This window comes from Cnephaeus nilssonii (assembly GCF_951640355.1).
Source record: "Cnephaeus nilssonii genome assembly, chromosome: X".
NCBI classification, from domain to species: Eukaryota; Metazoa; Chordata; class Mammalia; order Chiroptera; family Vespertilionidae; genus Cnephaeus; species Cnephaeus nilssonii.
Genome location: NC_137071.1, coordinates 40,284,050 through 40,297,730, shown reverse-complemented (window position 1 = coordinate 40,297,730; position 13,681 = coordinate 40,284,050). Strand labels below are relative to the sequence as shown.

Sequence of the window (13,681 nt, the reverse complement as noted above, 5' to 3'; positions counted from 1 at the left end):
AGAGAACCCAAATAGCTCGAGTAGGAGCTACACTAGATTAACAAACCCAGGAAAACTGAGATTAATCCAGTAGCACCATCCCCAAAAGAACGTGGGCAGCAAAGCAACTGGATCTACAATTAAAACATTACAGGAAAACATGGGGAGACAAAAAGGAAATCCCCAAAGGAAAGAAAAAGAAGAATCCCCAGAAAGGGAGTTAAATGAACTTGAGGCTAGCAGCCTAACAGAGAAAGAATTCAGAGTATTCGTTATAAGGATGTTTAAGCGGATGGATGACAAATACACACAACTCAATGAGAACTATAAGGAGTTGAAGGAAAATTTCACCAACATGAAAAGAAACCAAGAGGAGATGAAGAATGACATAGCTGCAATAAAGAACACAATGGAAGGCCTAAAGAGTAGAGTAGAAGAGGCTGAGGACCGCATCAGCGAATTAGAGGACCAGGTAGGAAAAAACACACAAACACAGCAGCAATTGGAAAGAAGACTTAAAAAGCAAGAGGAGAGCCAAAGGGAGCTATGTGACTACACAAAACGAAACAACATTCGAATAATAGGGATAAAAGAAGGAGAGGAAGAGAAACAAGGAATAGAAAACCTGTTTGAAGAAATAATGACAGAAAACTTTCCTGATATTGGCAAGAAAAAAACTATCCAAGTCCAAGAAGTACACAGAGTCCCAAACAAAGTTAACCCCAAAAGACCGACACCAAGACACATCACAATTAAATTGACGAACACCAAGAACAAAGCAAGAATCTTAAAGGCTGCAAGAGAGAGACGGAAAGTAACATATAAGGGATCTCCTATTAGAATATCAACTGATTTCTCAACAGAAACACACCAGGCCAGAAGGTAATGGAATGAAATATACAAAGTAATGCAAAACAAGGGACTGAATCCAAGAATACTATACCCAGCAAGGCTATCATTCAAAATTGAAGGTGGAATCAGAAGCTTCACAGATAAAAAAGGGCTAAGAGAGTGCATCACTACCAAGCCAGCAATGCAAGAATTTCTAAAGAGGCTGCTGTAAAAAGAAGAAAGAGAAAGGCAAGAAGAAAAACAAACACTAAGAAAAAATATGACAACAAACAGGTACCTACCAATGATAACATTAAACGTAAATGGATTAAATGCACCAATCAAAAGACAGGGTAGCTGAATGGATAAGAAAACATGACCCATATATTTGCTGTCTACAAGAAACCCACCTTAGAGCAAAGGATTCACACAGACTGAGAGTGAAGGGATGGAAAAACATTTTTCAGGCAAATGGAAATGAGAAAAAAGCTGGGGTTCCGATACTTATATCAGATAAAATAGACCTCAAAGTAAAGGCCATAATAAGAGATAAGGAAGGCCACTGCATAATACTAAAGGGAGCAATTCAACAAGAAGATATAACTCTGGTAAACGTTTATGCACACAATGCAGGAGCACCCAAATACATAAAAAATCTCCTGGAAGATATCAAGGGAGAGATCGACATCAATACAATCATAGTAGGGGACTTTAATACACCACTGACATCAATGGATAAATCCTCTGGACAAAAAATCAGCAAAGAAACAGCAATTCTAAATGACACACTAGATCAGATGGACCTAATTGACATCTTCAGAGTATTTCACCCCAAAGCCAGGGAATATACATTCTTCTCCAGTGCACATGGGACATTCTCAAAAATAGACCACATTTTGGGTAATAAGCAAAGTCTCCCTAAATTCAAAAAGATTGAAATCATATCAAGCATTTTCTCAGACCACAATGTCATAATATTAGAAATAAACTACAATAAAAACACTCCAAAAATTCAAACACTTGGAAACTGAATAGCATGCTACTAAACAATGATTGGGTTATCAATGAGATCAAAGAAGAAATTAAAAACATCCTGGAGAATAATGACAATAAAAACACAACATTGCAAATCCTATGGGACAAAATGAAAGCAGTCCTGAGAGGGAAGTGTATACTTCTACAGGCCTACCTCAAAAAACAAGAAAAAATGGTAATAGATCATCTAACTCAACAACTCAAAGAATTAGAAAGGGAGCAACAAGAAAAGCCCACAGTGAGCAGAAGAAAGGAAATAATAAAGATCAGAGCAGAAATGAATGACATAGAGACCAAAAAAAACAATACATAAGATCAACAAAACCAAGAGCTGGTTCTTTGAAAGGATAAACAAGATTGATGAACCTCTAGCCAGGCTCACCAAGAAGCAAAGAGAGAGGACCCAAATAAACAAAATCAGAAATGAAAGAGGTGAAATAACAACAGACCCCACAGAAATACAAAGAATTGGCAAAAAATACTATGCACAACTCTACTCCAATAAACTAGACAACCTGGAGGAAATGGACACATTCCTAGAAAAACACAACCTTCCAAAACTTACTCAGGAAGAGACTAAAAATCTCAATCGGCAGATAACTATGGAAGAAATTGAAGCAGTCATCAAAAAGCTTCCAGCAAACAAAAGCCAGGGGCCAGATGGCTTCACAGGGGAGTTTTACAAAACATTCAAGGAAGAGCTATAACCTATCCTTCTCAGACTATTCCAGAAAATTATAGAAGAAGGAACACTTCCAAGCTCCTTCTATGAAGCCAGCATCACCCTAATACCAAAACCAGATGAAGATAACACAATGAAAGAGAATTACAGGCCAATATCCCTCATGAACATAGATGCCAAAATCCTCAACAAAATTCTAGCAAATCGAATCCAGCAGTACATCAGAAAGATCATACACCACGACCAAGTAGGATTTATCCCTAGGATGCAAGGATGGTACAATATTCACAAATCAATAAACGTGATACATCACATAAACAAATTGAGAGATAAAAACCATATAGTCATATCAATTGATGCAGAAAAAGCATTTGACAAAATCCAACACCCTTTCTTGATAAAAACTCTCAGCAAACTGGGAATAGAAGGATCATACCTCAACATAATAAAAGCCATATATTACAAACCCACAGCCAACATCATACTCAATGGGCAAAAACTAAAACCATTTCCCCTAAGAACAGGAACAAGACAGGGATGCCCACTCTCACCACTCCTGTTCAACATAGTGTTGGAAATACTAGCCATTGCAATCAGACAAGAAGAAGAAATAAAAGTCATCCAAATTGGAAAAGAAGAAGTAAAACTGTCCTTATTTGCAGATGACATGATACTGTACATAGAAAACCCTAAAGACTCCATCAAAAAATTATTAGACTTAATAAATGAATTCAGCAGAGTAGCAGGAAACAAAATAAATGCTAAGAAATCTATGGCATTTCTATACACCAATAATAAACTTACAGAAAGAGAGACTAAAAAAGCAATCCCATTTACCATCACACCAAAAAAATTAAGATACCTAGGAATAAACTTAACTAAGGAGGTAAAAGACCTATACGCAGTGAAAAAAGAGATAGAGGAAGACATAAACAGATGGAAGAACATACCATGTTCATGGATTGGTAGAATCAACATCATCAAAATGTCCATACTACCCAAAGCAATCTATAATTTCAATGCACTTCCCATTAAAATACCAATGGCATACTTCACAGACCTAGAAGGAACTTTCCAAAAATTCATCTGGAATAAAAAAAGACCCCGGATAACTACAGCAATCCTGAGAAAGAAGAACAAAGTAGGAGGGATCTCAATACCAGATTTCAAGCTATATTACAAATCCACTGTTCTCAAAACTTCCTGGTATTGGCATAAGAACAGACATAGAGATCAATGGAATAGAATAGAGAACCCAGAAATCGATCCAAATCACTATGCTCAATTAATATTTGACAAAGGAGGCATGAACATACAATGGAGTCAAGACAGTCTCTTCAATAAATGGTATTGGGAAAATTGGACAGATACATGCAAAAAAATGAAACTACACCACCAACTTACACCATACACAAAAATAAAGTCAAAATGGATCAAGGACTTAAACATAAGACAGGAAACCATAAAAATACTAGAGGAATCTACAGGCAGAAAAATCTCTGACATATGCCAAAAGGACTTCTTCGCTGATACTGCTCCTAGGGCAATGGAAGCGAAAGAGAAAATAAACAAGTGGGACTACATAAAAATAAAAAGCTTTTGCACAGCAACGGAAACCATCAATAAAACAACAAGAAAGCCCAGTTCATGGGAGAACATATTTGCCAATGATGTCAACGATAAGGGTTTAATCTCCAACATTTACAGGGAACTCATGCAGCTTAACAAAAAGAAGATAAACAACACAGTCAAAAAATGGGCAACTGATATAAATAGACACTTTTCGAAAGAAGACAGAAGGAAGGCCAAGAAACATATGAAAACCTGCTCTAAGTCACTAATCATTAGAGAGATGCAAATCAAAACAACAATGCGGTACCATCTCACACCTGTCAGAATGGCCATTATCAACAAGACAACAAATGACAAGTGCTGGCGAGGATGTGGAGAAAAAGGAACCCTCGTGCACTGCTGGTGGGAATGCAGACTGGTGCAGCCACTGTGGAGAACATTATGGAGATTCCTTAAAAAACTAAAAATAGAACTCCCATTTGACCCAGTGATCCCACTTCTAGGAATATATCCCAGAAACTGGAAACATCAATCAGAAAGGATATATGCACCCATATGTTCATAGCAGCACAATTTACCATAGCTAAGATTTGGAAACAGCCTAAGTGCCCATCAGCAGATGAGTGGATTAAAAAACTGTGGTACATCTACACAATGGAATACTACGCTGCGGTAAAAAAGAAGGAGCTCTTACCATTTGCAACAATATGGATAGAGATGGAGAACATTATGCTTAGTGAAATAAGCCAGGCAGAGAAAGATAAATATCACATGATCTCACTCATTTGTGGAATATAATGAACAACATAAACTGATGGGGAAAAAATAGATCCAGAAACAGAGAAACATCAATCAGAACGTCAAACCTCAGGGAAGAAACTCTGAGGTAACCAGAAACCCAATAATGCCTGAGAACGCCTTTCTAGCCACGCTAGCAATCATCAGGTGTACGGTAATTTTACCTGGGACAAGAAGGTAAGTATTTTGGTCTTATGCTACTGACCCTTCATGGGTAAGACCCCATACGGGGGCTGATCCCCTGACTAATGTAGTTACCAATAATACCAAACACCTTGGTCATCCAGGAGGCCCATGGGTGGGGCAAGAAAGTATAAATACACAGGGGTCTCCACCCAGCTTCCCTTTTGTATGACACAAAATCAAATTAATGCCCCTTTGTGTGTACAATTAAAGAGAGGTTTCTGGCTTTTGTGGACACCAAAGAAAAGGTGTCACTACTATCACTACTTGCCCCCAGTAGAGCTGCATAAAATGTAACTAAGACCTTGTCTATATAAAAAGAAATGAACAGCCAGTGTGAAAGGGAATTGCCATGGACTAGAACAAAGAATAGCCTTACATGATATTATTCTACACTGTCATTAAAATTTTTCCCAGATTTGGATCACCCTCAGTACTTATAATATTTCCTCGCACCCTTGAGGATAAAAACAAAAAAAAAAACAAAAACCATCTGTTTGGTGCTTGGAGACAAACTTAACACATATCTGGATACTTTAGAATTATAACAGCATAATATACAATTATCCCAAGCAAACTTACTAATTCTTTGAATGTCTGGCAGCAAGTTAAAAAGGACATGTAAGGATTTAATCCTTTTCATTGTGTAGAGGGCCTCCTGGGAAGGCACCTGAGCATTCTATATTGGTCCCTCTTACCCTTTAGGCCAAGAGAAACCCTCTTCTCACAATTCAATTGCTCACAGCTGTTGCATGAGCTCTCTGTTCATGAAGAGGTTGAAGTCTCATGATGACTGGTGCCATGGATCTGTCTCTCACCCAGTGGGGTGAACTGAGCCCTCCCTGGAGTAGAAACCCGGGTTTCACAAGATATGTGATCAGTGCTGGGGCCCCGCCAGCAGGCGAGGGGATCCCAAGGCAAGTGCTGGGCATGGAGGCCATGGGGGCATAGGCTACCAAGGAGACAAAACTGAACCTCACGTCACCCTGCTTGGTCCCAGAGGATGGCTGGTTAGCCAAAGACGGGTAAGATTCCTCAAGGAAGGAACAACCTAAGACCGGCACAGTCGAAGAGGGGCCATCAGGAGAGAATTTGGGGATCAACAGAGGTGGGGCACAGACCCTCACCCCCCCAACATTGCAGGGGCCTGAACCCTAGCCCCTTCTGAGGGAGGTCTCCTGCCCCCATGACTGCTTCGTGCTTCCCATGCCCAGCTCAGATCAGGACCCAGGTGACCGACAGAGACTTGGCCGACAACAGCTGCCCTCTTACTCCAACAAGAATTGTTTGAGTTGTCTTATACCCATGGTGTGGGGAAGTGGGTTTACGATATCTACATCCAGCCTACCACCAGGAATGCTCAGGACCTACTCAAGAAGGCAAATAATCCCTTCAACTAATATTTACAGGGTAAAATAAGATTGTTGTTAGAGTAACAAATTTGACAGTAAAATAGTAGTCAAGTTTTCAGGCAAATTTAAATTGGCTAGTTGAAACAAGCGAATATTCTAGAAAAATTAATTTTACTGGACAAAAAGGTGTTCCTAAAGTGTTAACTAAAATTTTTATTGGTACTTCATCTCATGATAAAATTGTGCACCATGTAATGAAACTAAAACAGTAATACTATAGAGCAAAAAATTAAAATGTAAAAGCCATCAAGACTACATTATAAAATTTTCAAAAGCCTCCTAACATTTAAATCAAAAAAGGAGGGTATAGTAGAAGAATATCATGTAAGGAAAAATAACCTGTAAGTAAATTACATCTAGAAAATTAATACTTTAGAAAATTAATTGTAAGGCTAAAAGCAAGACACCCATGAAAAACACACAAGGTGTCAAAACAAGCCAGAGGAAAATCATTTGGGCAAAATATGAAATAGGATCCCAAGTCAAATTTATAGAAAATATTCCTTTATTAACTTTTGGTCGAGAATATGTTTGTATATTTTCACAAAACAACTCTGAGACCATGTGGATTCCAGCAACAGAGAGGAATCGACAGGACTACTCCAGCCATGAAGACAGAAGAGAAGCAGTCCAGAGATGGAAGATGCTGACTTGGTCTTCCCATACTAGCAGTTAGCAGCTGTGCATCACTGCAGGTTGCCCAGGACCAAACCAGAGAGGGTCGGACCTGCATTACCACTATTTGTCCACCATCCAGAACTGTAATGTCAGTGCTGACATGTACACATAAGGAACTGTTGGACATTGAAATTGGGTCTCAAAAGAACTGTTGGCCCAGAAAGAAACTCACTACAGACTGATTCATTTCCTGTCACCATAACCATTATTGCTTGTCTCAGTTTCGGTTCTCATAAGTGTATTTTAATAGCATATGATCTCACTCATCTAGTGGAAATAATGAACAACATAGACTGATGAACAAGAACAGACCCAGAAACAAGGAGGCATGGATCAGACTGTCGGGCCTCAGAGGGAGGATAGGGGAGGGTGGGGGTAAAGGGGAGAGATCAACCAAACGACTTGGGTGCAAGCATATGCGCCTAACCAGCGGTTGGGGACAACAGGGGGGTGGGGGCATGTGTGGGGAGGGGTGTGGGATGGGAATGGGGGCATGAGGACAAATATGCGATACCTTAATCAATAAAGAAATTTTAAAAAAATGAAAAAAAAGAGTAATATGCTAACTAGACTGGGAGACCTTCCAGGAAACCTTCCGGACATTCTTCTGGACAAACAGGACTGAGGTACAGGGGGTTAGTGGCCAAGAGGGGAGGGCAATTTTGGGTGATCAGGTCAGGATGGGACAGCAGTTGTGGGTGATCAGGCCGGTTGAGGGGCTGTTGGGAGTGATCAGGCCAGTGGGGGGGGGGCAGTTGGGGGTGAGCAGGCCAGCTGGGGGCAGTTGGGGGTGAGCAGGCCAGCAGGGGGGCAGTTGGGGTCAAGCAGGCCAGCAGGCAGAGTGGTTAGGGGCAATCAGGCAGGCAGGCAGGTGAGCGGTTGGAGCCAGCAGTCCCAGATTGCGAGAGGGATGTCCGACTGCCGGTTTAGGCCTGATCCCTGTGAGGTCCCCAATTGGAGAGGGTGTAGGCCGGGCTGAGGGACACCCCCCTCTCCGTGCATGAATTTTGTGCACCGGGCCACTAGTATTAAATAAAACAAACCAAAAAAATAATCTACATTCCCTTTCAGCTTTTAATATTGTATGGCTTAATTAAAACCTGTGGCAAGCTGATTACCTGCACTGACTCTAAGTTGGTCTTTACCTCATTTTGCTCCTCTTTGCCTCAGTTTGCAATATGCACAATGGACAGTAATGGTACCTGCTTTGTGTGGTTATTGTGAGGATTAAATGAGTTGATAGAGAGCTAATATATCTACAGTACTTAGAACATAGTCTCACAGAGATTTAGCACTATGTAAGTATTATCCATAATCATTATTAACTTTTGAAATGTTGCTTGGCAAAGCTCATGTAGGTCAGTATTGAAAAGATCTATAATATGTTTAATAGTATTTACAATAAAATCCATACCATAATGATGGAAGTGAACTTTTAACCCTTCTATTAGTCCTTCGAAAAAGTAAGGGTGAGGTCTATGAAGAGAAAAACTTTCAGTCAGTCATTCCACAGCCCACTTAATGCACCTCCATACCAGATTTAGATAAAAAGAAAAACAAAGCTAAAATCTGTATGTATGAAGGCAAATAATTGAATTTAATCTTAATAACTCGTAATGCATTTTCCACAATAAATCTAAGTAAAAGAGGAAAATTCAAACTTTAATGCACAGAATTGACTAGAAGAAAATTCTATATTGGAAAAGAGGGGTATCTCCTGCCTCCCTAGTGAACTCAGTACTGGGGTTGGAAAAAGCAGGACCCTAACTATAATTTTTTAAAGTGATAAGAATCTGGTATGAAGAAATAAAGCAGTCTTGAAGGACATGGGAGATAATATCCAACAGAACAAATAAGAGTCCTAATGTGAGGGGACTGGAAATATACTGGGAGCTCATACTGAATGAGTAGGAAACATTATAGGACACAAGTTTAAAGGTGCTAGAAGTGGGATTCTAGAATTGAAGTGACAATAACTATTAGTAGAATCTCAAAGAGATGGAAATTATTCAATATGAGAGGATAGGGGCAAGGGGAGATCTCACTGTGAAAAAGCAGAGGTTCTGTTGTGAGGAGACATGATATATGAAAAGTCCACTGTGAATTGATAAGGACACTAGCGATAAAGTTAGGGGACTAGGGGTTATCCAACTGGGGAAAACACAGAATAGGGTCTTGGGGTTTAAGTCTAGAAATATTCTGAGTTTATAAAAATAGAATATACTGTGTGAACCATTTTATAGATAAAGAGTAGATGGAATACTCCTTAGTGTGAAAAGACAGAGTACAAGAGGAGACCTCAAATTTATAAAATGAGTGGTCTAATGAAGGGAAGGCAAGAAATTAGGCTCCCATTGAAAGGGGCGGAAATATTAGAAACTCCCGTGGGAAAAGATGGTATTTTTCTTGTTAAATAAGACTGGGTACAAGTGCAATCCTAGCGGGAAATAAGAGAAAATAGTAAGAAACCTCTGAGAAAGAGGATGGCAAAATGTGTAGCTAACAGTGGAAGGAAACTGCAGGAGGCGGGAAGTAGATTTTTTTTAAAAAAAAAGGTAAAAGGAGAATCATCATTAGAAAAATTGTGGCCCTTGGAAGGGATATGAGAGCTATTGTTGGAACCCTTGTGGGGAGAGCAAAGCGGACACTGAAGTGTGCGAAGAAATGGACAAGGCAGGACCATAGTGTTATAAAAAGCAGGGTGCCTAGTATGGGATGTCAGAAAATAATGTGGAGTCTCTAAGGGAAATACTGAATGCTCCTCAAAGCAGAAAGGCAAGAGACTAAGGGAACCCCAGGGTGATAAAGTCAGGGGCTCTAGTGTGAAGGGACAAAGCAGGTTATATTGTAGGACTCAAACTCCATTGGAGAGGATGAAAAATGTTGAAGCCCACTGGGGAAGACAATGGAGGTCTTGCGAGTTTGTGAAAAGGGGTAACTTCAGTGTGATGGAACAAGGTATACTGGGGGGTCCCAAGTGGGAGAAGATGTAAAGCACTCCATCTAGTGTGAGAGAACATGGGAAAAGGATGAGTCCCCGCATTAGAAAAAGGAGAGCCTAGAAAGAAAATACACGAAATATTTTGAGATTCCTAGTTAGAGGGTTTTGAAAAATGTGGGCTCCTAGTTGAATACATTGGTGAGGCTTGTAATATAAGTGAACAGTTTAAGGATACTGAATATGTTGTTTTCTCACTTTAGTAGGGCAGGAGCCCGCAAAATGAGAACACAAGACACAAGTGTTTGTCCTTTAGGAGAAAAGGGAGCCCTAGTGGGAAGAGCATGGAATTTCTTGTGGGTAAGGCCAGGAAATAATGTAAGAAACCCTATGTGGGAAGCCATGGCGACAAGGTGGGACCCCCTGGGAGAGGGAAGCGCATGGAATATTGTGGGAAGACAGAGATTGAGGGTGAGGAGCTCCCCCAAGGAACTAAAGAAAAAAACCGCAGTGTGAAGGATAGACGGTGCTGGAGCATAATTTCCCTACCTTAGGTGCCCAGCTTCACTTACCCAGGCAGAGCTCAAAGACGTAGGCATAGTAAGACCAGAGCACGACGAGGACGATGACGAGCACTGGCACCCAGGAAAGTACCCGGCGGCAGCACCGCAGCCCCGCGGACAGAGCCATCTTCCAGCCCCGCCGCATCTTCAGCTCGAAGATCGACCTAGCAGGCCTGCTAGCGCTGGGTCGGAACTACTGGGGCCTCAGCTGGGAGGCTGGAAGGCGCGTTGTGCGGCGCTCCACTGCCTACCCTGGCTGGAACCTTCTCACAGAGCTGATACCACCTGTGGAGCTGCAGGGCGGAGAGCTCCCAGGCTGGCACAAAAGGCATGAGTCATGGCGAATAGGAACTAGCCTTTTGGGAGTGGAAGGTGATCTGTCAGGCAGTTGAGGCTGGGCACGCTCAGAGAGAGTACAAGCCCTCCCATTTCCTCCTCTCCCACCCACTTGCTACAGCGCTAGATACAGGGCTAGAAACTGTAAAACAGAAGAAATATGGATCTGCCCATCTGCTCTTGCTGCACTGCGTCCAGGCATCTCTCTGAGCTCTGTTTCTCTCTTTGTCTTTGCACCCTGCCACCCTCACGCATAAATGAGCACACGTAAATGCAGTGTGAAAGATGCAATTTAGCATCTCATGACTAAAAGATCATTTAGCTTCGTGGTCCCACTGCTGCTTAAACAATGTGCTTTACACGTAATGCTGCAGTCGCTGCTTGGGTAAGTAAGTCCATTGGCAGGACGCTTCCTCCTTCCGTCTCTTCTTCACTTCTCGGAGTTAACTCAGTCCATTATCAGAATAAATAAACATATTAAAATAGAAAAAAATGGGGAGACATTAATTCTGTGAGAGGTCAGGAAAAGCTACAAAATAGTTATATTTAATAATAAATATGACTTTGTCAGACATATGAAAATGGAAGGACCTTTAGACAGAGGAATCAGCATTTGCAAGGGCACAAAGTAATGAAAATCCAAGGTTTTCTAGGAACAACTAGTAAGGCTTGAGAAGAGGGTATCTGAAGAGGAGAAGCTGGGTGTGAGATTGAGAATATAGGCTAAGGGCAGGGTTTGAAGGTCCTTGTATGCTCAGACAGAGTGTGTGGACATTGTCTTGTGAAATATATTATGAACAGCCATTAAAGGTTTTGGAACAAAAAAATTACATCATCATTGATGTATTTTTGTAAAAGAACTGGCAGAATTTTGGAGAGGAGGATGGCCTGGAAGCAGAGAGACCAATTAGGGAAGCAATTTAATTCAACACATGTTTTTGGAAAGGTTGCTTTGTGTTAGGTCAAATTTAATATAAAAGAATGACAAAATAGGGGCCCTATCCCCAAGAAGCTCATGTTATCATAAGTACAATGTGCTCAATGACACAAGTATACATGCAATAATAGAGCTATAGCAAGTTTTTGACTTGTATGGATTTGATACTCACTGTTTATTTTCAAAGGGAAATGACATGAAGAAATTTGTGATTTTGCTGATGAAACCCATGATTGATTCATTCTGTATGACTGCAGTGTGAGAGCAAAAATTTCAACAAGGTGGCTTTCTGTTATTTATTCATGGTTATATATGCAATACATTTTTGGGAGGGAAAAGACCTTAGTTGCTGGTTTTTCAAATTAAATTAACTTTATTATTATATTGCTAAATTAATAATATAATGAAATGCAGGCTCATTACAGTTGCAATATTTTAATAGCCCAATTAATTATTTGAGCATGACATGGATAATTAAATATTACGTTTTTTCAGCTTTATCAAGATATAATTGACAAATAAAAATTGTATATATTAAGTTGTATAGCATGATTGCCTATGCATATACATTTTATATTAGAAATAATTACCACAATCAAGCCAGTTAACGCATCAATCATCTCCCATAGTTACCATTTTTTGACAAATTTTAAAATCTTTATTGTTTATTCAGATCTTCTGCCCATTTTTTATTTGGATGTTTGTCTTCCAATTAAAAAACGGGCAGAAGACCTGAATAGACATTTCTCCAAAGAGGACATAAAAATGGCCAAGAGGCATATGAAAAAATGCTCAAAGTCACTAATCATCAGAGAAATGCAAATTAAAACCACAATGAAATATCACTGTACACCTGTCAGAATGGCTATCATAAAAAAAATTAACAAGTGTTGGTGAGGATATGGAGAAAAGGGAACACTAGTTCACTGCTGGTGGGAATGTCGGTTGGTGCAGCCATTATGGAAAACAGTATGGAGTTTCCTCAAAAAAAACTAAAACTGGAACTTCCATTTGATTCAGTGATCCCATTTCTGGAAATATATCCTAACAACCCCAAAACACCAATCAGAAAGAATATATGCATCCTTATGTTCATAGTAGTGTTATTTATAATAGCTAAAATTTGGAAACAGCCCTGTAGACAGCGCCTGGGAAGGCACATGGGCATTAATTTAATTATTGTCAGCTGAACCCAAGGCAACGGGCAAAGCCATCTTGGATACACATCTTACTAAAAAGGCAGATGTGTTATCAGCACTGACTCTTACCTTTGCCCAGGTGTCGGGGAGTGGACTTTTATATGTAAATCCAGTCAAGCACCAGGAATGCTCGGGCCTACTCAAGAATGCAAATAATCTCCTTTGTCTTGACCTTTTGATGAAACTTCCTGTTATTTGGGGTTATAAAATAAACGTGCTGTATCGGCTCTGGGTCACTGTCTCTCCAGTAGAAGAGGGCAGTGATCCCACCTGGTTCCCAGCTTTTTCTTTCTATCTCTGTGTCTTGTCTCTTTCTTTCATATTTCTCAATCCCCAGCCGCCTCTACTCGAAGAACCGGATCATCTCTCTTTCTGTGCTGGATGCGGAAAAGAGAGACCCCATCATAAGCCCAAATGCCCATCAGTAGATGAATGGATAAAAAAAGCTGTGGGACAGTTACACTATGGAATATTATGCAACTGTAAAAAAGAGGGATCTCTTACCCTTTGGGACAACATGGATGGACCTGAAAAAATA

General features: G+C 40.3%; 1 protein-coding gene across 2 annotated transcripts in view; it reads right to left on the bottom strand.

Moving 5' to 3' along the window:
- ZDHHC15 (zDHHC palmitoyltransferase 15) overlaps positions 1-10,816 on the bottom strand; it is a gene marked incomplete at both ends in the record, with an annotated part of 368,662 nt that extends 357,846 nt beyond the window's left edge. For both annotated transcript variants that reach the window (XM_079764776.1, XM_079764777.1), the window contains one exon: positions 10,681-10,816. In XM_079764776.1, coding sequence (XP_079620902.1) covers positions 10,681-10,816 — 136 coding nt within the window. The remainder of the gene's footprint in view (positions 1-10,680) is intronic.
- Positions 10,817-13,681: the final 2,865 nt, after the last annotated feature.